The 24,052-nt window shown below is 42.4% G+C and overlaps 1 protein-coding gene across 6 annotated transcripts in view; it reads left to right on the forward strand.

The window, feature by feature from the left end:
• PTPRE (protein tyrosine phosphatase receptor type E) overlaps window positions 1–24,052 on the forward strand; it is a 106,522-nt gene that overhangs the window by 3,973 nt on the left and 78,497 nt on the right. The window contains exon 1 of one of the 6 annotated variants that reach the window (XM_085582980.1): window positions 911–6,807. The exons of 4 other annotated variants lie outside the window; for them this stretch is intronic. In XM_085582980.1, the coding sequence (XP_085439106.1) occupies window positions 6,728–6,807 (80 nt within the window). In that variant the 5' untranslated portion in view covers window positions 911–6,727. Of the gene's footprint in view, window positions 1–910; window positions 6,808–24,052 lie in introns of those variants that run through there. One more of the 6 variants, XM_085582985.1, reaches the window with a different exon arrangement.

Raw genomic sequence — 24,052 nt, forward strand, 5'->3', positions numbered from 1 at the left:
TTGTTCAAGGTTTTGGAGCAGGTCAGCTGCAGTGGAAAATCAAAAAAGAGCAAGCATGGGATGCTGTGGAGGAGGAGAAGCAGGAAGATCCCAAGGAATAATGAATTGTTTGTCGTGGTGCTGGGAGCACACAGAGCCCACCCTGCTCCTGGAGGAGTGGGAGCTTCTGCAGGAAAATGGTTCCATCCTAGACAACCTGAGCATTGTGCTGGTCCCTCCTGGGAATGATGTTGGCACTTTGTAAATGTGATGTTGTGGTTCAATCTCTGTTCCCAAAATATTCCTCAGCGTGGATTTAGGGCAGGGCTTAGCAGCAGCTGGAGATGCCCTGTGTGGTGTCATCAATGAACCGTGGTGTTTTGGTGGAAAAAACCTGCCTTGAAATGGGCATTTAAAGTGAATTACTCTGTATCTGGACATGCAATGAACATTTCTCAGGAGAGGAGGTTGAAAACAGATGTTTTGGGTAGAATCTGCAATTCCATCCTTATTGCAGGGGGGCTGGCAGGAAGGGACCACATTTCCTTTAAAAACCAGCACAATGGGATGGGTTTGGTGAATCAGACTCCAGCTCTGTCATCCAGCACGCCTGGGGAGGTTGCAGGGATTTTTTGGGGAGGAGGCTGCAGGTATTTTTTTTTTTTGGGTGGAGTCTAGGTTTTTTGGGGGGGAGGAGTCTGCAGGTTTTTTTGGGGGGAGGCTGCAGGTTTTTTTGGGGAGGAGGCTGCAGGTATTTTTTTTTGGGGGGGAGGAGTCTAGTTTTTTTTTGCAGGGAGGAGTCTAGGTTTTTTGGGGGGGAGGAGTCTAGGTTTTTTTGGGGGGGAGGAGTCTGCAGTTTTTTTTGAGGGGAGGCTGCAATTTTTTGGGGAAGCTGCATTTTTTGGGGAGGCTGCAATTTTTTGGGGGGGAGGCTGCAGGTTTTTTTTGGGGGGAAGAGTCTGCAGGTATTTTTGGGGAGGAGGCTGCAGGGTTTTTTTGTGGGGGAGGACTCTGCAGGGTTTTTTTTGGGGGGGAGGAGTCCACAGCTTTTTCTGGAGGGAGGCTGCAGTTTTTCAAGGGGAGGCTGCAGTTTTTTGGGGGGAAGGCTGCAGTTTTTCAGGAAAGATGTATTTTTTGGGGGAGGCTGCAGTTTTCCAGCATCCCTGCAGTCTGGGGAGCAGCAGCAGAGCAGCCAGAGCTGAGGGATGCTGTTTGGACACCCACAGTGAGCACCTCTCTGCTCCTTGCTGGGCATTTCATTATTGATCTCCTGCTGCAATATTAATGGCAGCAGAATCCCTCTGTAAGCTGCAAGATCGTTCTGTGCCCAGCATGGGAAGTGCTGTGAATTGGCTCCATGAATTATGAAGGAGTTTGGAATTGCCTGGTCTTGGTGGAGCGTTTATGGCTCCCCTGGATGTGGCTCTGGTTTTCTGGGCTCCGAGTGTTCTCAGGGAATGATTTGGGTGATGCTTGTGCTGATTTGTGATGTGATACAGCAGTGGTTGGGCTGAATGAGGACTGGATGCTCTGTGCAGGATTTCTGCATATTTTTCAACTTTTATCTCGTGTTTTTTACTAATTGTGCCTTTCTGCACAGGGTTTCATCTTTATTTTTATCCTGTCTGGTCTGAATTACACAATCCCAAATGCTCTAATTGTTAATAGTAAAAAAAACCCTGCCTGTATTTATTCCAAACTTCTTGCTGAAATGTTGATATCTCTTCAGGTGTGTTGTACAAACATATTTAATACTTGTGTAAGCCAGAGCTGAAATGAGATCCTGATAAGGCAGCGATTAGGAGGAGCTCAGCAGCAGCATTTTGTTGAAGTGTTTGTACAGGATTTAATTTTGAGTTCTTCACATCATGGGGTGTATTTTTAAGGCACGTTCAGCTGACTTGTTGCAGGTATAATAATAGTTCCATCCCTGATATCCCTCTGCCTGCCCAAATCCTCTGTGTTTCCTGCAGAGGATGCCTCACCAGTGACATCCCCTGCCCCAAAAATGCCCTTTCCCCTTTGGCTGCTGGCACTGACTCGGTGCTGAAATGGCAAAGTCAAATCTGCTCACAGAGATCTGCCCGTGTTCAAAGGTGTTTCCTGGCTGGGGAGAGAAATAAAGCTGGGAAGAAATTTGCTGGATTAGTTCGTTGCCTGCAGTGATGGTGGGCTGTCACTGGGAAATGTTCAACAACTCACTTCTGGGGTTTTCCATCACTTTTAACCCCTCTGTAAAAAGGCAAAAATGTTCGATCCTGAAAGCTTGTCTTACCTGAGATTTCCTTTTTCTAATGTACAGAGATAGTTTTTTTTATAAGAATGAGAGGTCTGACAAATTCCAAACTATAAACCAGGCAGAAGTGAGATGAGACATAAACTAAAAAAAATATCTGAGCGATAGAAGTGACAATTTTGGGTTTTCTGTGCTGGGGAGAGGCAGCTCTTTCCCACAGGAGGGTGAGGATGCCCCAGCAGCTGGAAGGAGCTGTGCCCTGAAGATAACACACAAACAGGGAGGCAGCAGGGAGAATGAGGACTTGGAAAGGCTTTGGTTTAGTAGGACAAGGAATTTTAAAGAGAAAGCAAATAACAGATTTGCAAGAAGTGAAAAGTGTGTTACTCATGTCACTTCTCGAAGATCAGGACACATAATCAGGGCAGCTGGAGGATAAACCTCTGACTTGTAAGTTTTGTTGCTCTGGAGAAAATAATTTAGAATGAAATACCCAACTGCACATCCATGGTAAAATCTCACCCTCCTGAGCTCCTGGTGTTCCCTTAATTACTGTGGTTTTGAGTTTTTTGCCCTTCCACCAAAATCAATCTATTTCCCCTGGAATAACTTCTGGAGGGAGCTGAACTGGAGCTGCTGTGGTTCATTTGGAGACCCACAGAGCAATTTTGGTTGAGCCAGACTGGGATGAACTGGAAATTCCATGGTTCCAACCCCCCTTTCCAACACAGCAACGAGTGTGGTGGGTCCAGTGCTGGTTAATCATTAGTGTACTCACTTTTTGTTGTGAGGTAGGATTAGGAAAAAGGCAGAGTAGGCTCATAATTTTAAAAGGATATAAAGAATTTTTTCTTAACACTATTTCAAAGAAAGAGTAATAAGAATTAGAACAAAACTTTAGAACACTTCTCCTGCCCCCACAACATTTTCTTTCTTACTGACAAAATATAAAATTTTAGTCAGTTTATTACTTATAGAATAATCTTTTTTTGGTTTACTGAGGGAGAGAATTCCTTCTTGTGGAGACTTCTCTATAAGAAAACCCATTTCTCTCCTGGCTCTTATGAAGAGCACCTACCCAGGGACATTTGTCATCCTGGAATCTCTTAACTCCTACAAGGCTGTGGGTGACTGGGTTGGGGTGAGGATGGAGAGGTTGACTTTGGGTTGGTTGGAGGAGTTGGTGCTTCCCTGTCTGAGATCCTGAATCCCACAGGTGCCCCAGGGGCTGCTGCTGTCCTGGGAATTCCCAAAGGTGGGACTGAGCTCCACGAGGTTCACACCGAGCCTGCTTTGATCTTGGCGTTTGCTCCTGACATTTCTTACCTCCCTCCGTTCTTTTGATGGAATTTTTTGTCCAGAAGAAAATCTAACTCTGGTAAATGAAAGGCAGCACGATCACAGTTTGAAGCCAACAATGAAAATTCCTGCTTGCAGACCCTCTGGTTTGCAGGATATTTGATAAAGGAGCTGTAAATATTTCTTTAGCAAGAGCTGTAATTCCTCAGCTTCACTTTTCACTCCTAACCCTTCCCTCACCCTGCGCACTGTTTCTTTTGGTGAATTTGATCTTGATTGTCTTTTACCCTTTAATCTTGTCATCTTTGCTGGTTGTCCTTGGAGAATTTATTTTCCTTTGCATTCCTGGTCTTGGTTTCTGCTGGAATACGCTGTGGATTGCTAGAGCTGCAGTGCTGGGCCTTTCCTGAGTAGTAAAATCCTGATTTAAACAAGCCATAAATAATGTTTGTACCCCGTGTTCTGTGGGTTTAGATGTCTCAGGGGCCGAGTCTGGTTAATTTAAATTTGGGTTTCATGAATGTCTTCAATCATGCTGCAGAATGTCACTTAAAAGATTTAATTATTCAATGATATTAATTGATCTGCAGCCTGTCTTTCCACTAATCTGATACAACAAAGTTTGCAAATTGCTGCTGAGAGCAGGATTGTGGTGGAACAGCTTCTGGATAGCAGCAGAAAAGCCTTTGTGTAACCACATTAAAATGATAGATGCTTTCCCTGTTAAACACAAGCCTGAGTTTAAATGGGTTCACGTTATCATTTTGTTTGCAGATGTCAAAAGCTCATTAATTTGAAGTCCAACTCCCTACCTTGCTGCTTCAAATTGCCTTTAAATTACACGTGTGCTGATCAATCTTGAAAAGCCCAAATTAAAAACTCAGCCGAGGGCACGTTTCAAGGCCACAGATCCAACACTTAATTTTAATCTGTTTTCCACAGGCAAACCTCCCACTCCAGCACCGGTTCCCAACAGAAGTGGGGGGAGAGGAAGTTGTAGAGACTTAAATATTTCTGGGAAGGCGGAGAGGAAAGGAAAAGGTGGAAACAGGGAACTATATTTAAATAATGACCTATTTACATGACATAGTTTGAACTATTAGAAATTGACTTAGGAGCTTGTTGACGTGTTGAGATAATTGGTTCTGTCATAATGGGGCATTTTTCAAGGAGGAACCTCAAATCCTGGGGTCAGTTTTGGGCCCCTCAAGCCAAGTATCTTTATGAACTGCCCAAGTTATTTCTCAGTTTTGTGCACGTGTAACTCGAGCTGTAATTTGTCCTGAAGAAGCTCCAGAACTGCTGCACTGCATCAAACTCTTTGCCCTTGAAATTTGGCCTCGTTTACGAGAATTTCCCGAGGAAGAAACTTGAATAATTTCCTTGGAAAATCACTGAGCCCTCTCTCTGTGATCAGAGTTGGACATTTCTGTTTTCGGGAGTTAATCTGTGTGGGATGCTGCTGCTGAGCAGGTTATTCCAGGGCAGTTTTGCTCTGTGAATTTGACTGGGATGGGATTTCAGGCTGGCCACGCCATCCCTGAGGGTTTTTCCCCTTTATTCCGAGGGCTGCACTGGGAGCTGGAATGGGAACAGCTCCGGGGCGTGGGAAAGGAGCAAAGGCAGGAACTGTCCTGCCAGACGAAATGCACTCGCTGCTGGCTATTTTGGTTTTATGTTTTTAAACATTTTTAAATTTTTCCCGAATTTAGATGTATTTGAAACTCGTAAATTCAGTGCCTTCTGTCTGCTGTCCTGAAGCTGAGCATAAACCACATCTTGGGCTGTTTTGGGTCCATCCAGCACTGCTTTGGACACCTTTAACCATCTTAAATGACCTTTTTATTATTCAAAGATATTTGATCCACTCTCTCTGATGAGGGAAAGGAGTTTGGGAGATAAACTGGATGAGTTTCAGTGTTGGGTGATGCACATTTCACACATTTATTGTATACAAAGAAATTGATTCTTACCGCCAAAAGAAGTGAATCTATACAAAAAAAAAAAAATTGATTCTTACCACCAAAAGAAATGAATCAAAACCAAAAGAACAAGACAAAATGAGGAAAATATTTTTAAAGCGTGATTTCTGTACAAGGAACAATGGTTACAGAAAGTTCATGGATGGTTTGAATGGGAATAAAGCAAGGTGGGATTTGGGGATTTGATTAGGAGGGAATCTTCAGCGCGTTGGTTTTTAGTTCCCAGGGGAGGCTTTGTGGGGGAGCAGAGATTTTGGGGTGAGGAGAAACAGGGTTTGGAGGATCCATCTCTGCTCTTCCCCTTCCCAGGATAACCGGTCCAGGGAAGAATTTGGAGCTGGTGAATGCGATGGGCTTTGAATTTCTGCTTTGAATAATCAGAGCCTGAACACAAAAAACACCTTGCACGTGTGACTTTATGTGCACTAAACATTTTGTCATAAAAATTGATTTTCAGAGCAAGATCTGCCCTCTTTTCTTAATGACATGAGTGTGGCTGAGCTGTAGCTTTCACTTAGTGAAGCTCATTTTCCACCTGATTTTCACTTCGAGACACCCCATGGCTTTGGTGGGGGCTGTTGAGAGTTTCTTCAATGTGTGAGAGTGAAAGAAAAAAGGGGGATTTTTGGAGAAAATATGAAACAAAGAAAAGGTGGATTTTTGGAGAAAGTATGAAAGAAAAAGATGTGGATTTTTGGAGAAAGTATGAAAGAAAAAGATGTGGATTTTTGGAGAAAGTATGAAACAAAAAAAGGTGACTTTTTGGAGAAAGCATGAAAGAAAAAAATGGTGGATTTTTTGAGAAAATGTGAAACAAAAAAAGGTGGATTTTTGAAGAAAACAGGAAACTAATAAGAAAGGTGGATTTCTGAAGAAAGTATGAAAGCAAAACAAGGCGGATTTTTGGAGAAAGTGTGAACCAAAAAAAAAGGTGGATTTTTAGGGAAAATACGAAACAAAAAAGGTGTTTTTTTGGAGAAAGTATGAAAGGAAAAAGGTGGATTTTTAGGGAAAATATTGCATTTTGCGTGGAATTTTCTGGCCGAGGTGCCAGCAGCCCTTTGCTGATGCTGCTGAGGACCACAAGCAGCGATTGTTTTGGGGAGCAGGGCTGGCCCTGCCTCGGAACACTGCAGCCATTCACGGGCGCTGCTGGGCTCACAGGAGCCTTTATCCTGCAGGGAAACTGGAATTTTCCTGGGGACACAAGCAACAAAGGCCAAGGGGGGAAATGAGCCCGCTCAGTTCAGCAGGGATTTGCTCCGTGGGCAGGAGCGTAGGGAAGTCCCCTCTTCCCTCAGCCAAAGGCAGGTGATGACATTTCGTGGGTTTTGGGGCTGGTGGTTGTGTTTTGTGGATTTGAGGTTTATTTTTCATTCTTGATCTCACTAGGTCAGGAGGATGCTTTTGTTAAAAATTCCTTGTATTTGTAATTTCTCGTGGCGCTTTTTTTATAGTTATATAGTTATAATATAATTTTATAATATAATTTTATATATAGTTATATATAACTATATATAATTATAACCATATATAGTTATATATAGTTTGTATAGTTATATATATGACTATATAGTTATATATAGTTATATATGGTATATCTATGTAGTTATATATAACTATATAGCTATAATAGTTATTTTATAATACAATTTTATATATAGTTATATATAACTATATAGTTATAACTATATATAGTTATATATAGTTTGTATAGTTATATATAAAACTATATAGTTCTGTATAGTTATATATAGTGTATGTATATATAGTTCTATATAGTAGATATATAGTTAGATATAGTATATATAGTTAGATATAGTATAACTATATACTATATATAACTATATGTAGTATATATAGTATATATAACTATATATATACACAATATATAACTACATGTAGTATATATAGTATATCTAGTTATATATACTATATATAACTATATATAGTATATATAGTTATATATACTATATATAACTAAATATATGTTGTGTATATATAACTATAGTATATATAACTATATATACAATATATATAGTATATATAGTTATATATACTATATATGTAAGTATATAGTTATATATTATAGTTGTTCTATATTATAATTATTGCATATTATTATAATATTTATTATGTATATTATAGTTATTATGATTTTATATAGCTCTTTATGCATTGATGAATTGTGGCTGTGGGATGTAAGCACAAAATATTGTGATTTCAGGCAGAAGAGGAACTTTTCAAGCTGCTTTCAGCACCTGAAATCACTAATTAGAGTGATGCAGCACAGGAATACCACAGGCAGCGATGCATTTGCAGGACTGCTGGCAGCAGGGATTTGCTGCTTAGGGGTTTGCAGCAGGAGCTAATAAATTATCAAAGGTATTAAAGAGATTCTGTTAATTTGCAAGGCTGAAAACACTCAGAAACCACAGAAGCATTTGTGTAATTTCCAGCTCTGTGTTTAAGAACTCCCATGAGGACCTCTTAAAACCACCAGGTGTTTTCTGGCTTTTTAAGTCTCCCTGGAAACATCTAAACAATTGCATCATGTTGTTGCTCTTTGATCAGAGTCTTTAAAAGCTGTAACTCTTGTCTAATTGCAACACGGGATGTTTGGCAATAGGAATTTGGGAAATAACGGCTCCTTAAAATAGCCTCAAGCCTGAGGCATGGTAAATACAGAATTAATTCTGGTTGTAGCAGGACAGTAAATAGCGACAACTGGTAATTGTTGTAGTAAAATTAATGTTGAGGTCGATGGGGCAGCAGGGTTGGTGTGTTTCTTTAGTTTGGATTTTTTAAAATTTATTTTAATGATGGTAACATTTAAATACTTGAGTGAGATTCGTGTTTGTGGCAGCAATGCCCTGGTATTGTTGTGTCTCAAAAAGAGGATTTCTCCATACACAAACCCCACAGTCCATTTTGCTCCTGGATTCCTTGAGAGCTCTTTATTTATCTCATTTTTCCCAGGTCGTGCAAGCAGGTATTAAGCACGTTTATGCTGACCTTCTGTAAGAAAAGGCAAACAAGGCATCCCTTGTTTATAGATTTCTGGACTGCTGAAATCATCTGTGTGCTTTGTTCCCAAGCAAACAAAGTCTGGACAGTGGGTAAAGGATATTGTTATTGGGCCTCTGGGATTACTGCATTTTATTTTGGAATAGCCTCTAATATATCTGACCTGATGCCCTGGGCAGAATAAGAAAATTCTAAGTGGATTGCTAGCTTTGCTTATTTTGGGAATTTTCTTTATTTTGGGAATTTTCCTTATTTTGGGAATGTATCTGCTGGTGTTGTTTGTGTCTTGAGAGTCTGTCCATGAGCTTTTGGCCAGGTGGGATCCAGTCTTTAAAACCTCTTTCAGACCTTCCCCTTGGATCTGAATGCATGAGGAATCTTCTAAATCCTGGATCCTAAAATTATATCACGGCCTTGCGATCCAGAGATCCAAATCTGAATTATTTCTCCTTTCACCCTCTCATAATGTCAGCAAATTTATGCTGCGGGTTGCTGGCAAAGCTTTATTTTAAATGCACTTTGGTGTTAGCTGGATGCCCTGGAGCAGGCAGGGATCCCTCGCTGCAGCCTCAAGGAAAGCAATTGGATTTCACTCCAGCCTGGTTTAATTTAGCAGGTTTGGGGTGTTTTCCCAGGCTGTTTTCCAGGAGGAGGAGCAGATTTCTTGCTGGGAATGCCGGGCAGTGGTTGCTGTGTGTGGGTGAGCCTCGTCACCCCTCATTTTCTGCTCCTCTCTTTGCTCCTCTCCTGGCCACTGATGCCTTCAGTAACATTTTCACTGTGAGCGTTTCAAAGGAAAATTCTGCTGGTTTTCATTTTGCTGTCCTGTCCTGGTGTTTCTGCAGAACAAATGGAACAAATGCGTTGTGTATTCTTGCTGAGCTCACCTCACTTGCCCGTGGCCCACGAGGACCAAGAGGCAACTGAGGCTGTGCAGACTCGGTTTCAGCAAGATTTGTGCTGATCTGGGGATGAAATATTTACTCAGTCTTGTTTTAATTGTGAAATAATTCATGGAGTTGGGAATGAACCAATTATGGGTAAGGATGTGGAGCTGCTGGAGTGATCCAGAGGCCGTGGAGATGCTCCAAGGGCTGGAGCCAGGCTGGAGAGGTGGGGATGCTCACCTGGAGAGGAGCAGCTCCAAGGAGAGCTCAGAGCCCTTCCAGGATCTGAAGGGGCTCCAGGAGAGCTGGAGAGGGGCTGGGGACAAGGGATGGAGGGACAGCTCACTTTAAGCTGGAAGAGGGTAGATTTGGATTGAATATTGTGTAGGAATTGTTCCCTGGGAGACTGGGAAGGAGCTGGATTAGAATTCCCAGAGCAGCTGTGGCTGCCCCTGGCAGTGCCCAAGGCCAGGTTGGACATTGGGACAGTGGGAGGTGTCCCTGCCATGGCAGGGGTGGAAGGGGATGATCTTTGAGGTCCCTTCCAACCCAAACCTTTCCACAATTCTGAGCTGGGAATCCATCAGCTCAGAAAGGCCTTGGATGCTGTGCCCAGAGAAGCTGCCCAAAATCATCCACGGCCTTTCTGAGCTGGTGGATTCCCAGCTCCGTGTTGTTCATGGCTGAATCCATCTGTGTAGGCACATCTGAGCGCCAGTTTTGGAGAGAAAAGTTCATCTGAAAGACAGGCTCTGTTATTTGAGCCTTTCAGAAGCAACCAAGCCACAGAGGGTGTTTTCTTTGTGGAAAAACAGAGCCTGTGCCAAAAGCTGGGCATAATCTCCACCACTGAAGGAGTGGCATGTTGGATTAAGCCTTTTTCTGGCTTTAAATTGGGGAAACTGAGAGGTGTTTTACAAACTTTTATTTTCTGTTTTACGTGACGGGTGAGACAATACAGATGTAATCTACGCTATTACAATTAGAAGTTAACTATTTTTCAATTATAAAGCATTATAAGTGTTCCTTGGTTTATTAGCTGTAGGTACACTATGTTGTAAATGTTTTAAAGTTAATTAGTTAAAATTACTCTTTGTGAGTCTTACTACAATGTATATTTCATATTTCTATTTCTCTAAAGTATGTAGTCTTACTTATAAGGCCATCCTTTACAACTTGTTTCTAGTTCATTTCTGTCTTAACAATATCTATCCTATTCTGTAATATTTCTAAGTTAGTGTTCCTTATCTCAGAGTTTACATACAGATATATACTATGTGAACCTTCTACCAGGCTTTGAAAATTTTCTATAAATCAATTTCCCACACATGGAGAATCCAGTCTGCTTCTAGATTAAACCCCTGCCATTTGTGGACTTCTCTCTGTGAAAATGTGTCATGCACTGGGAGTCGTGGCAGTCTGCAGGTGACAGAATCACTGCCCTCTTGTCATCCTCAGCCCTGGGCAACTCCTGGAGCTCTCTGAAGATTTTCCCACATTCATTTTTTGCCTTCTTTTCTTCTGCCAAGGTCAGGGTTGAAGACACTTGAGAGGATAGGTCATGTTCAGGTTTAGATGTTTTTTATTTATCTATTTTACAAGTTGTGAGTTCTACAGCATTCTACTAACAATTAAAAAAGGGCCAGCTATTTGTTACAAGGCCTTTTGAGGCTAAACTATCCAATTAAGACATGACACCTAAATTATTTTCACTTTTAACCCAATAACTAATCACTCAGAGTCTGCACTGTGGATTTTTCTGTCCAATTAAAAAATGCCACCCAAACCCATGAAGAAGAAGGTAAAGAAGAACAACCAGCTTGTGCCCTAAAACCTCCATCTTGCCCCATATATTCTAAAACCCCAAACTCTTGAGTTTTCCACCCTGTGATATTACACACTTCTAATCAAACTCCACACCCATGATCCCAGTGCTATCAATCAATTTTGGAAGCCTTCTCTAAAGCTCAAATCAAATATAATATTTTTTCTGTGGGTCTGTGCCCCTTCAGCACAGAAACGAAAATTCTCAGCATCCAGGGTTCTTCCAACACGTTTTGTGTTTCAGCTTGGAGCTGTACAGCTCCTTCCTCATCAGAATTTGCAGAACAGTGAGAGTCTTGTGTTTTGGTGAGCAGTTTTATCTATTTTTGTTTCAGCCTCCCATGGGCAGTTGTTGTTTTACATCTGGATTTCTGGCTGTTTATCCAGCCTTTGAACAGGAACATCTGAGTGCTCCTGGAGCCAGCAGGAATAAGGATTTAAGGAAGAATGGAATTCACCATTTCTTTTTGGGTCATTGTACTGAAGAATAGCTGAAATAAGCAGAAATGGATACAAATCTGGGTTTTCATCTCCCACATTGGACAAATAGTTGTGCTGGCTTCTGCAGGAAGGTCTCAGGATAGCAGCAGCCAAGCAAAAAGGTCAAATCTATGTAGGACACACACAAAATCCTCTAATGAAGGAAATTTTATGTAAATGCAAACGAGAAATGCTCCCTGAGGGCAGTAACTTTTAATTTATCCCCTCAGTGTTACAAAAAACAAACTTGGAACCAATTTCTTCTCCTCAAAGCATCTCTGGAGATGTGCACTTCTCGAAGGAAAAGTCCTCTCCACTGGGCTCAGTATGGGAAGTTGGAAGGCAGAGAAACCATTTTTTCACATCATGTTAATCCTAAAAACTAAAGGGAGAAAAGGCTGTGGGTGAACTTGGCATCACTTGGGTAATGAAAATTGATAATTGTGGGGGGAAGTCACATCTCCTGCACATGACAAAATGACAAAGCAGCTCCTGCTGGTGCACCCTGGAAGGGCTGGGGCTGAGGAGAGGCTGGCAGGATGGAGATGAGGGCAATACTCAAACGTTTCCTGCAGCTGAGGTGTGTGATTGTGAGAACCCCCCCGAGATAAACTCAGTGCCTCAGACAGGAGAGATTGTGTGTGCTTATCTGGAAGTTCCCTTTCCTCCACGCTGATAACATTCTGAGGAGAGTGAAAAATAGGAATTGCCATCCCCAGCCTCGTGTTATCGCTTTGGGAACAGCTTTTCTCTCGCTCCAGCTGATGGAAAAATGTACTCCTTTAATCATGTTGAACACAATCTCTGGTGTGGGGGAAGTGGAGGTGCATTCTGTGGGATGTGGGAGGGGGAATTGAAGGAAATTCACTCTTATCAGGGATCTGATGTGGATCCCAGGGTGGGAAGGGGGTTTGTGCTTCTGTTTTTCTCTCACACTGGACAACATTTTTGTGAAGTTTGTGCATTCCTTGAGCTGCAGGTGGGGATGTGTGGAACTCTAGGCTTATTCTGGGGTCTTATGTGATGGTGAAATTTCTCTTTCACTTGTATTTCTAAAGAAAAACTGTGCAGGCTCTTGCTGTTTGGTCTCAAGGCAGTTTATTGTTAGTTATTTAAAAGATTTTCTTCTCGGGCTGCGGCTGCTTGGTCAGCAGCCTGGGCAGAGGCTCACACACACCCTGACATCCTCTTTGTTTGCTGTTTTTCTCTTCTCTCTCCCCGCCCAGGGCTGTTGTTATCTTTTATATGTTTATAGTTTTTTCCTAATACCTACTACTTATATTATAAAGTGCTTTTTTACTTTAAACTAATTTGTGAGTGCTAACATCACTAAGAACATGGAGGCAAGGAAGAACAGGATCAGTTTACTTTTTTCTATCTTAGAACTTTTGACTCCTATGTATAAAGTAAAAAAAAACCCCTGTATAAGTGCTAAAACCCCCTTGTACAATGCTAAAAAAGATTCCCCTCTGTTTTGTGACTACTTTTATTATGCTATCTAACCTTTTGTGATTGTTTGTTCCACCTCTAAAGTTGGTAACTCATTTCATGACTTAAAATTACAGCTGTTTCTAGCTGCCTGTTAGGGTCTAAAATGCTTCTGACTAAGGCTTGAACCTCTAAAAATGTCTGAGAGACATTTTGAGTTCTAACAGGGATGGGAACAGGACCTGCCCTTCCCTGGCTCCATCAGGAGCTGCCTCACCCATCCCTGCTCTGTTTATCTTCCCTTGTGTCCCCAGGAAGCCAGGATGGGACAGGGGTTTTTGGGCAGGAAAAGTTCAAAATGAACCAGAGGAGCCAGACAGAGCTGAAATAAATGAACTGCTGCTGCTCTGTCTCAGAGAAGGATGTTGTGGTTATGTCAGTGTCTTCTTCCAGAAGAATTCTGTCTTCCAAAAATTGTTAACAGGTTTTTGCCTGTTCTCAGCTACTTATTCATGCCCCTGAGCTGCTGCTCTCTGAGGATGTAGAACATTTTTTTTTTTCAGGCTGTAAATCCCATCAGGGAAATGTTTCCTTCTGCAGGGCTTTTGTCATCTAACTTTTAAATGGATTTATTTCTTTTAACCCAGATATTCTCCTGGCCTGGCACAGCAAACACTGGTGCAGGGTGGCTGAGGGAGTTCTCAGCTACAGAGGGAGGGGAGAGAACAGGAGAGGAAGGTTGGAAAACAGAAATCCTTTGATCTTGGTGGTTGTTTTTGTGCTGTTTGTATCCTTGCACATGCTGCACCCTGGATTTTCCAGTGCTGGGAGCTGTGCTTGCTTTGTGTGACAGTGAAAAGAACATTTCCCTAATGCTGTGGGGTGTTTCGGGTGGCTTTGGGATGCTTTAGAGGGTAATGGGATATGGGGTGTTTTAGGAGACTGTGAGGTGTTTTAGATGGCTGTGGGGTGGTTATGGGGTGTTTTAGGGGACAATGAGGTGTTTTACATGGCTCTGGGGTGGTTATAGGATGTTTTAGGTGGCTGTGGGATGTTTTAGGTGTGTGTGGGATGGCTATGGGGTGTTTTAGGGGATTATGAGGTGTTTTAGATGGCTTTTAGGATGATTTAGATGGCTCTGGGATGTCTGTGGGGTATTTTAGATTGCTTTTGTGTGGCTGTGGCACGTTTTATAATGTTTATGAGATGTTTTAGATGCTTCTCGGGTGGCTCTGGGGTGCTTTATATGGCTTTGGGCTGTCTGTGGGGTGGTTTAGGTCATTGCAGTGTGGTTATGGGGTGTTTTAGGTCATTATGAAGTGTTTTAAATTCTAATGGGGTGGCTATTGGGTGTTTTATGTGGCTGTGGGATCTTTCAGATGGCCATGGGGTGGCTGTGGAGTGATTCAGATGGTCTTGAGGTGCTTTAGATGGTTATGGGATTGCCATGGGGTGCTGTTTATGGTTATGGGGTGGTTTGGATGGTTATGGGATTGCCATGAGGAGTTGTAGATGGTTATGGGGTAGTTTGGGTGGTTATGGGATTGCCATGAGGAGCTGTGGATGACTCTGGGGTGGTTTGGATGGTTATGGGATTGCCATGAGGAGTTGTAGATAGTTATGGGGTGGTTTAGATGGTTATGGGATTGCCATGGGGTGCTGTTTATGGTTGTGGGGTGGTTTGGGTGGTTATGGGATTGCCATGGGGTGCTGTTTATGGTTGTGGGGTGGTTTGGGTGGTTATGGGATTGCCATGGGGTGCTGTTTATGGTTGTGGGGTAGTTTGGATAGTTATGGGATTGCCATGAGGAGCTGTGGATGACTCTGGGGTGGTTTGGATGGTTATGGGATTGCCATGAGGAGCTGTGGATGACTCTGGGGTGGTTTGGATGGTTATGGGATTGCCATGAGGAGCTGTGGATGACTCTGGGGTGGTTTGGATGGTTATGGGATTGCCATGGGGTGCTGTGGATGACTCTGGGGTGGTTCATATGGCCACATCCCAAGAGGTGCCCGGTATCTGTGGGTGCCCATGAGGACAGAAGCTCAGAAGCAGAGCAGGAGAAAGGAGATCCTGTCACTGCTGGGTCACTGAGGACCCAGAGGAGAGCCGTGCCTGGCAGGGCACAGGGCTGGGGGCAGCAGTGCCAGCAGTGCCCCGGGCAGGAGGGACATTGCCCAAACCCCAAATTCTGACAGGAATTTGCTGCTTTCCCTGGATTTCCCATTGGAGAGCAGGAGCTGGTCCTGTTGTGTCACAGCTGTGCCCTGGTCCCAGGGTCCTTTCAGGGTGACAATGTCACTGAACCCCAATTTATTTCCAGACATTTAAAGTTGTTCCCAAGATGTTCTGTGCCACAGACTGGCACAGAGCTGAGTCACCAAATTTTCCTCCTGGTAATTTATTAAATAACCACTGAAAACCCCTCATTAACAAATACATCCTGGCTATTTAAAGGAAAAAAAACCCTTTCCTCTGTGCACCTCTCCTGTTACCCTCTCCAGAATTCCAATCCCACCGATCCAGAGGTGGATCCAGAGCTCCTAAAGCAAAACTCAGAATGTTTGCTGCAAACACCCATCCCTTGTTAAGCAGTATTTACATAAAACATGCTGACACCACTTTGGGGAGATTGAGTAGGATGCTTTCTCAGCTGTTGAAATTTGCACATGAGATGGAAGATGTTTTGATTAAAGGAAGGGTTAGCTGAATATTTTTTTTCCCATTTATTCCCATGTGTCAAAATCAAAGCAGAGTTTCTCCAGGCGTTTTGCCCATTTTTTTTCCTTTTTGCTGTTCCTCTTGTTCAGTTGTTTGGATTCTTTCCCTCAAGGTTGAGATTTTTGTGAGGTTTTTTTTTTTTTCTCGTAGCAGAGGAATTCAGTTATTTAAGGAGATAAATACATATTAAAATGCCTTTTGGACAGAAATAAACACCATGGCTGGGTTTAGCTTCCTGTTTATTTTTGGGAGCGTTTATAAATTCAATCTGGAATTTATTGGATTGGCAACGGTGAAGTGGGGACGGCAGGGGGAAATCAGGGAGATTTCCCCAATAAGGTGTTCCTGCCGGAGGAGCAGCAGTGAGAAAGAGCACAGGAATAATTTCATTTCAGCTGTCCACATTCTCCCTCCCTGTGACTTCTCTCATCCGAAACCCTTCCTGGGGTAACATTTCCCTTCGTGGTTCCTCAGTTGATTTTTTGTGCTGCATTTCCAAAGCCTCCTGTCAAGGAGGAGAACTCCAACTTTCCTCATCAGCGCTGAAACGACTTCTTCAAAGCCTAAAATGGAATTTTATCTCCTCTTTCCCCCTGCAGAGAGCACAGACGTTGCCTTTTTGTCGTTCCTTTATTATTTGCTCTGCGAGGGTGCGAGCGCCTCTGGCCACTGAGAAACTGGAGCAAAAGCTTTTTTTAGCAACTAGAGCAGAATTTTCATAATAAACCTGATCTCGTGCCGCTTCCGAGCCTCCTGTGGGGAGAATCAGGGAAGGAAACTGGAATTAGGGAGGGTTGTAAGCAATGGAACTTCAAGGAGCCTCATCCTAGAAACTCTCCACGGATTTGCTGCCGCTGCCTGGATTAGAGGACCCTTTAATTTGCTTTTAATTAAAATGATTTTCATTTATTCCGTGCCTTCTTCAGAGGTCCCGAGGCGCCTCACAAACTTGTGATGCTGTATATAAAATACAGAATGCATATTCATGTGGTGCTGAGGTTTCACCTGGAAGCTGAGGATGAAGGAGAGTTTTACTTTTTTTTTTTTGGTTGTTTTATAGCCTCAGATCCCAGTTACAGAGCAGCTTTTCAAGCAGTGCTGTTGTACATCTCCTCAATGAGTTGTAGTCCAAAATGTAAACACTGCCCTTCCATAAATAGCTCATTTGGATACTATATTTAAATAGCCAGGGCTTTGTTTTTGCAACCTCATTCAGTTGGAAAGAAAAAAAAAAAAAGTCACGTAAATACCTTTTTCTTTCTCTTTTGTTCAAAAAGGAAATGCACCTATTGCAGAAATTCCCAAAGAAAATGATGGATTAAAATGGAAAGTATTGCGTAGCTTGTAAATAGTTATGTTAATTATCTTTCAAGTAGTTGATCTCAATACAATGTAGATATTAAAAAATGAAGAGAACCTTTTCCTAAAGAAGACTGTGCTACAATTTAATTGTGTGCTCCACAATAACAACTAAGGAGGAGAAGAAGTAGGGGTATTTTACTATTTTTGGATGACTTTTCTGGTGGTTTCTTTCTTTCTGGTTATTTGCTGAGGCATAAACCCTGGATCAGCACAGAGGCCTGAGGAAATCCAAGGAATATCATGGAAAATGCAGTTTCAGGGATGAATTTGATGTCCCAGCTGAGGTGGCAGAGGAACAACAGAGGCTAGCAGGAGCAAGGAAATTTTCCAGAGCCTTGGAAAGTCGCTACATTCTTGTTTTTGGAGAAGAACAAATTGCAGTAGAGGAGATTCTGATTTTTTTTTTTTTTTTTTTTTTTTTTTTTTCTCTTGTGAGGTTGGGTTTCATCTCTTCTCCCAAGGAACAAGAGACAGCACAAGAGGAAATGATCTCAGGTTGTGCCAGGGAGGTTTAGGGTAGATACTTGGGAAAATTCCTTTATGGAAGGGAATTCCAGCCCTGGCACTGGTGGAGTCTCCATCCCTGAAGGGATTTAAAGCCCTGGGGATGTGGGGACATGGGGCAGTGGTGGCCTTGAGGGCCGTGGTTGGACTTGATGATCCTGGAGGGCTTTTCCAACCCTCCAAGGTTCTGGGAGTTTGGACAGCTCTAATTTAGGGCTGGCACATTTTGTAAGGTCCCTCCCCAGTCTGCTGGGGGCAGAATTTCCCCGTGTGATTTCAGGCAGTTGTAGAAATTCAGGAACCATGCCATGAGTTTTTAATATCTGATATTCAAGAGGGCAAACCAGAGCAAAATCCTTAAGTACAGTATAAAGATGTTTATTTCCTAAAAAAGTTGTGTCTAATAAAAAATTACTCTTCTGCTCTCAAAGAAGAAAACCTGAAACTTTTGCTTGTTTACAGAGTGTCCCAAAATCCGCTGTTCAAGTTTGGGGAAGCAAAAAGCCCTTTTTGCTGATATCACAGCAGAACTGCAGCAGCAGATTTTCCCATAATACTCCTTTTGTTCCCAAATGAATGCAGCAGTGTTTGCTCCTGTGGAGGAGCTGCTCATCAGGAGGTCACAGAGGTTGCTCAGATCCTTGGAGGGGGGCACAGGGCCATGCTCAGCACTTGCAGAGCATAAGATTTTGAGTTTTTTTGGGATTTAACTTTGAAATGTTATAATTTTGCATGGGCAGGGACATCTTCCACCATCCCAGGTTGCTCCAAGTCCTGTCCAACCTCGCCTTGGACACTTCCAGGGATGGGGCAACATTTGAGTGTTTCAGTTTGAGGTTTTGGGGTTTGGTTGTTTTTATTCCACCCTTGTTTCCCAAACCTCACGCTCATCTCTTGCTCTACGATGAAATCCATGAATTCTCAGTGTTCTTTTCTGCTAGAACAGACCAGTAAAGGTGATGAGCTGAAAGCTGGTGTTTGGAACATCAGTGAGACACACAAGGCAAAGTGTCTCCTGAGGGCAGGTATTCCCTGCTGTGTCCTCTCCTGGAGCAGATTCCTGATGGTTGAGTCTTTCTTCAGGTCTGGAGTGGATTCTCATTTTTTCCAATGAGAAGTTGCTCACAGACTTTGGCTTGAGAATCCATGGATTTCTGTTCTGTAAAATTACATTAGGCTGTAGCAAAACTGTAGATTCAAAGTACAAATGACACTTAGAAAGTAAAGCTGGGCCTTTAATTTTTTTTCTTATTTTTAGTGGAATCTTACACTGAGTAAAAAGCAAAAAGATGGTTATAACCATCTTCTGGAACCACTGTGTTCTGTGGCTCTGTAAATAATAATAAATGACTGGGTTGGGGCTGTGTTCAGGCTGATTGTTGTGGAATTTTAGGTTGTTGGGATGATGGAGTTGGTGGCAGCCATCCACACCCAGCTTTATTAAGAGCCAATTTCTGCCTTTGTGGTGAAAACCCACAACAGTTGGGTGTTTGAAATGACTTTTAAGCCATCTGTGTTGCATCTCTGTGTTCCATTGTTTCATCCAGCTCAGATGCTGGGAAATGACTGAAAGGAGTTGGAGCTCCAGTACAAATTGTTTTTGTCCTGGAAATGAGGATTTTGTGACGTCTGGCTTTGGAGAGGTTGGGTGGAAAAGGATTCCTAGAGGAACATCAAACACCCCAGCTTGCAGCTGAGTGGGACCCCAAGTGCTGTGTGAGAGCCCTCTGCTCTCCAGCCCTGTCGTGGTGCTACCACCCTGTGGTGTCAGAGTGAATGAGGATCTCCAGGAAAATGGGATTTCTGTGGTGTTGCTGCCCAGGGGAGGGTGTCAGCATCAGATGAGTGTCCTGGAGATCCCACTGATGAGTCACCTCCTGCTGTCCTGATGTGCAGCTTCAGAACAAGAGAAGTTCCTGTAAATTATCCAGGCTTGACAAAACCTCCCAGGCTCCCCCAATCCAGTGTTCCCTGGAGTTTTAAAGGTGAGGGGGAGTTCCATGGAGAGGAAATTCCCAGGATAACCCAAGAAAGGTTTGGCCAGCTCAGGTCTGGAGCAGCTTCACCTCTTGCAGCTCCTCTGTGGGTTTATCCAAAGCTGGAGGAGCAGTGAATGCCTCAGTGTTGTCATTTCAGTCGTGTGGAAAAGGAAGTTCCTTAATGAGCACAGAGCAAAAGTCATTTTCATAATTACTGTTCTAAAAGACACTCACAAAATGCTGATGAATCTGCTTGACAGTTCCTGGAAAACCTAAACTAAAGCCCAGTTTTCCATGGAAGATTGGCCTGAGTGGTGTCCAGAGCTCCTTGCCAAGCTCAGCTTTTCTGTGATCAGTTTTAAAATCACTTGGAAGGTTTCTCGCAGGGCGTGCAGCTTTTATGGCAGAAACAATTCATTCCTGTCAGGTGGAAAAAGGAGGCTTAAAGAAAATCTTTTGGGGCACAAATAAACTGGATCCAAGCATTTATTTATTTATTTGATGTTTTGAGGAGAGGCTGTGGACTTTTTGGGATGTAATTGTGCTCCTGTCAGGGAGCACCCGGGCTGAGCTGTTTCCATTTCTTCATTTCTGCTGCAGTGACTTGTGGTGGCATTTGCAAGTTCATCTCCCTGGAGTGCTTGAGGCAAATGGTCAAAACATCAGCAATTGCAGTCTGCTGGAATAACTGAGGCTTGTAAAGCTTTTTATATTCATCAAAAAGCAATTTCTGTTGGGGTTTTTTAAAGATTCAGTACGAGGGATGGATGTTGGTTAACAAAGTCTTGATTTTGTATTCTGTGTGCATCCAAAACATCCTAAGAAACATCCTTAGGACATCAAAACCCTGGAAAACATGCAAAGCCTGACCTCTGAACACAATGTTTTCTTCCTGTTTACGTTGGCCCGGGCCCTTAAAAAATGATTTATTTTGATGTGCAGACGATTACCAAATAAGTTCACATCTGTGGAAGCTTGTTTGAGGTAGATACTGAAACTTGGCAGGGTTCTGCAGGTTCCTGGCCTTCCAGGAGCTCATTCAGGACTTTGGGGTGATAACATCAAAGACTATTGAAGAGGTAATAAGCTAAATGAAATTTTAAGTTTTGTTCCTTTGCATTGTCAGTGAGAAAGAAAACGCTGTAGGGGGACGAGAAGTGTTCTAAAGGTTTTGTTCTAATTCTTATTACTTTCCTTTAGTTACTGTTAATAATTTTTTCTTTATACCATTTTAATTTGCCTTTATACCCTTTTAATTTTATCCTTTTCAAGTTTAGGACCTGCTTTGCCTTTCTCCTAATCCCACCTCCCAGCAGGCAGTGAGTACTGAACCCACCCCACTCCTTAGAGCATTAACCGAGAATTCTCAAAATGAGCAAAATTTCCAATTAACAAACCAAAACCACTACACAAAATTAGTGTTTCTACCTGGCCTCAAACTGAAACCATCACCTCATCCCTGCCAAAAAGGGCGCTCCACACCAAATCTGTGCTGCAGCAGGGAGCAAACTCTGCAGGCAGATTGGTCTCACTGAATCCAGAGCAGCATGGCAGTGAGGGCTTTGTGCATCATTTTCGAGCAGAGCAGCACCTCTGGCTGAGGGGACGAAGTGCTCACTCAGCACAGTGGCAGATGGCTCCATCTGGGAGCAGTTGCTGTGCACAGGGACATCCAAAAGCCTCCGGGGCTGGCCAGAGCCAAATTCAAGGTGAGGATGTGAAGAACAACCTGGAGGAGAACTGCGAGGGTTGAGCTGGGGAGGAAGGTCATGGAGAACGCCAAACTGAGCTCTAGCCCAAAGTGCAGAACAAAAAATTTGGTTCTGGGAGGGCAAATGGCAGCTGGATTTATGGGGAGAAGGAAATTCCCTGTGAGGGTGGTGTGCAGGAGCATTGGGGCTGCAGCATCCTCTGCTCAGAACCCCCAGCAGGATATGGGGCAGGATGATCCTAAAGGCTCCTCTCTGTGGAGTTTTAGTTTATTTTTCCCAAGGTCGGGATTAAATGTGTGAGATGATATTTCTTGTTAGGACTCAGATGTTTATTAGTTCTTGTCTATGTCACAGTCTCACAAAGCCTGAGTTTGATGAATCACTGCAGAAGCTCCTGTGGCCTCTTTAGGACAATATTTAGAAAAATGCTTCAGTGGCAGTGTGGGGACACCGTGGGCTCAGCTCTCAGCATCAGCCACCTCCCCTGGGTGCAGGATGTGGCTCAGCTGAGCACCAGAACCTCAGTTTTTGGTCAGAAATGTCCTGCAGCTCTGAGCCCTGCCTTGGGCCCTCCTGCCTCTGCCCTTTGCACAGGTTTGGGCTTCTGGAGCTTCAGGAGGGGTGGGCAGAGATCCAAATCCTTCTCAAGATCTTTGGATCTGCTGAGTTTAGGTTAGACTTGATGATCTCAAAGGTCTTCTCCAGCCTCGTTCATTCTGTGATTCTGTGACCTGCACCCTCCCCTGTTTCACCAATTTGTGCTGGTTGGGATTGAGGGGTGTGAGATCCTTCCCCGGAATGTCACCAGGAAATGTTCACTGTGACCAAACGGAGTCATTAAAGCTCCCTGGTCATGCTTTTCCCAGCCCCTGAAGGATGGCATTTCTTTTATTTCTGTCATCCAGGAGCCAGAACAGCTCCTTGTGAAGCAACACTGGGAAAAGCCCTGAGTGGTGGGGCAGGAAAAGGAATTTATCTGCTCTCAGCTCCCACCTGTGTTCCATGGTTAAAGTACAAAGAAATCAAGAATTTCAGTTTTATATTTTCTAAAAAAGATGTTTTGGAAATTTTCTCCATCACAGCATTATTTATAGTGGTTATAGTTTGGGAAATAAGGAGAAAACCCCCCAGTGTCTTGCTGTTCCACATAAATTAATATTTTTTTGTCATTACTCCTGAAGCAGAGGCTTTCCTTGACTACTGAAGAATTGACTTGCACATTGTTTACAAAAACACTCCCTGCAGGTCCATCTTTTGCTGGCTCAAAGTCACTTTAAAAAGGGCTTTGCCTTATCTCAGTAGCACATCTTGGGAAGTCATTTAGTGAGCAAATTGCCAGTTAATTGCCTTGATCTGCTGGTGAGCAAGATGCTCAAAATGAACTGTTCTTAATCATGATATCAAAATATCACTTCTGTTCCATTAATGAGTGTGCTGTGAAATAAGATATGTTTTTTAAGAAAGCTGCTTAAGCTGATCTCGTTTGCTTTTTATTTTTAGTTAATGCTTTTAGTTGGTTTCCTGAAAGAATCAGAGCTCTGCGTGTGCTAGAGGGAAGCCAAAATTTCCAGGATCAGTAGATGGTAACACTAAAAAATTTCTCATAAAATAAAATATGATGTATCTCTCAGAATTTTAAGTTGGTTGGAAAGGTTCTGTTCAGACGTAGTGGGGTTAATTTAATAGGATGTTTATGATTTAATTTCATCTCTACAAAAGCATTTTATAGTTTGTACTTGACCTGTGGACAGAAGGTCCCTTGGGAGCCAGCGTGGCTCCATTTTGTGTTCTTATTTTTAAGTGCTTTTTTTGCAGTGTAGCATTGTCTTGGTGTTGACCTAAGTTAGTGACCATGAATTTTGGTGATAATTAGATTTGGCTCTCTGCTCTTCAGAAATATATATTTAAATCTCCAGAAATACATACTTCAAATATATATACACATGTACATATAGTCACACATATAACTGTAATAGATATACATACACACATACATATACATAAATATATATAAAAATCTGTACATATAGTCACACATATATGCATATATATACATGCACATATATAAAAATATAAAATATGTATATAAATCCATACATATATGCATATGTATACACACATGCACAAAAATATAAACATATATCTATAAATCTATTCATATATGTACACATAGATACATGTCTATACACATGTACATATATATAAAATATATTCTAAATATATACACACATATGCATAAATATATATACACATGTACATATATAAATATTAAAAATATATAAATCTATCTGTATATCTTTATACAGCTGAGTGAAGAGGGAAAATTGCAGAAAAAACGATTTCCTGTGACTTGCCCTTCCATCCTCCCCCAGGCTTTGCAAGGAGGGTGTGATGAGGCTCAGGGCTGTCCATGGAATATTTTATTTACCTGGGCCATGAGCAGATTTTCTCTGATATTTCCTGGGATACAAATACGTGGCCAGGTCCTCTGGTGAATAAAAAAAGGGATTTCACTTTGTTGCAGCTTCAGCCAGTCATTGATCAGCCTGAATAGTTATATTATTTATATTTGTGTTTATAGATAGCTATATTTATGGGTATATTTGGTTTTAATAATTATTTTTATTTTAT

The sequence above is a fragment of the Lonchura striata genome, chromosome 6 (genome assembly GCF_050655825.1).
Source record: "Lonchura striata isolate lonStrDom1 chromosome 6, ASM5065582v1, whole genome shotgun sequence".
Lineage (NCBI taxonomy): Eukaryota > Metazoa > Chordata > Aves > Passeriformes > Estrildidae > Lonchura > Lonchura striata.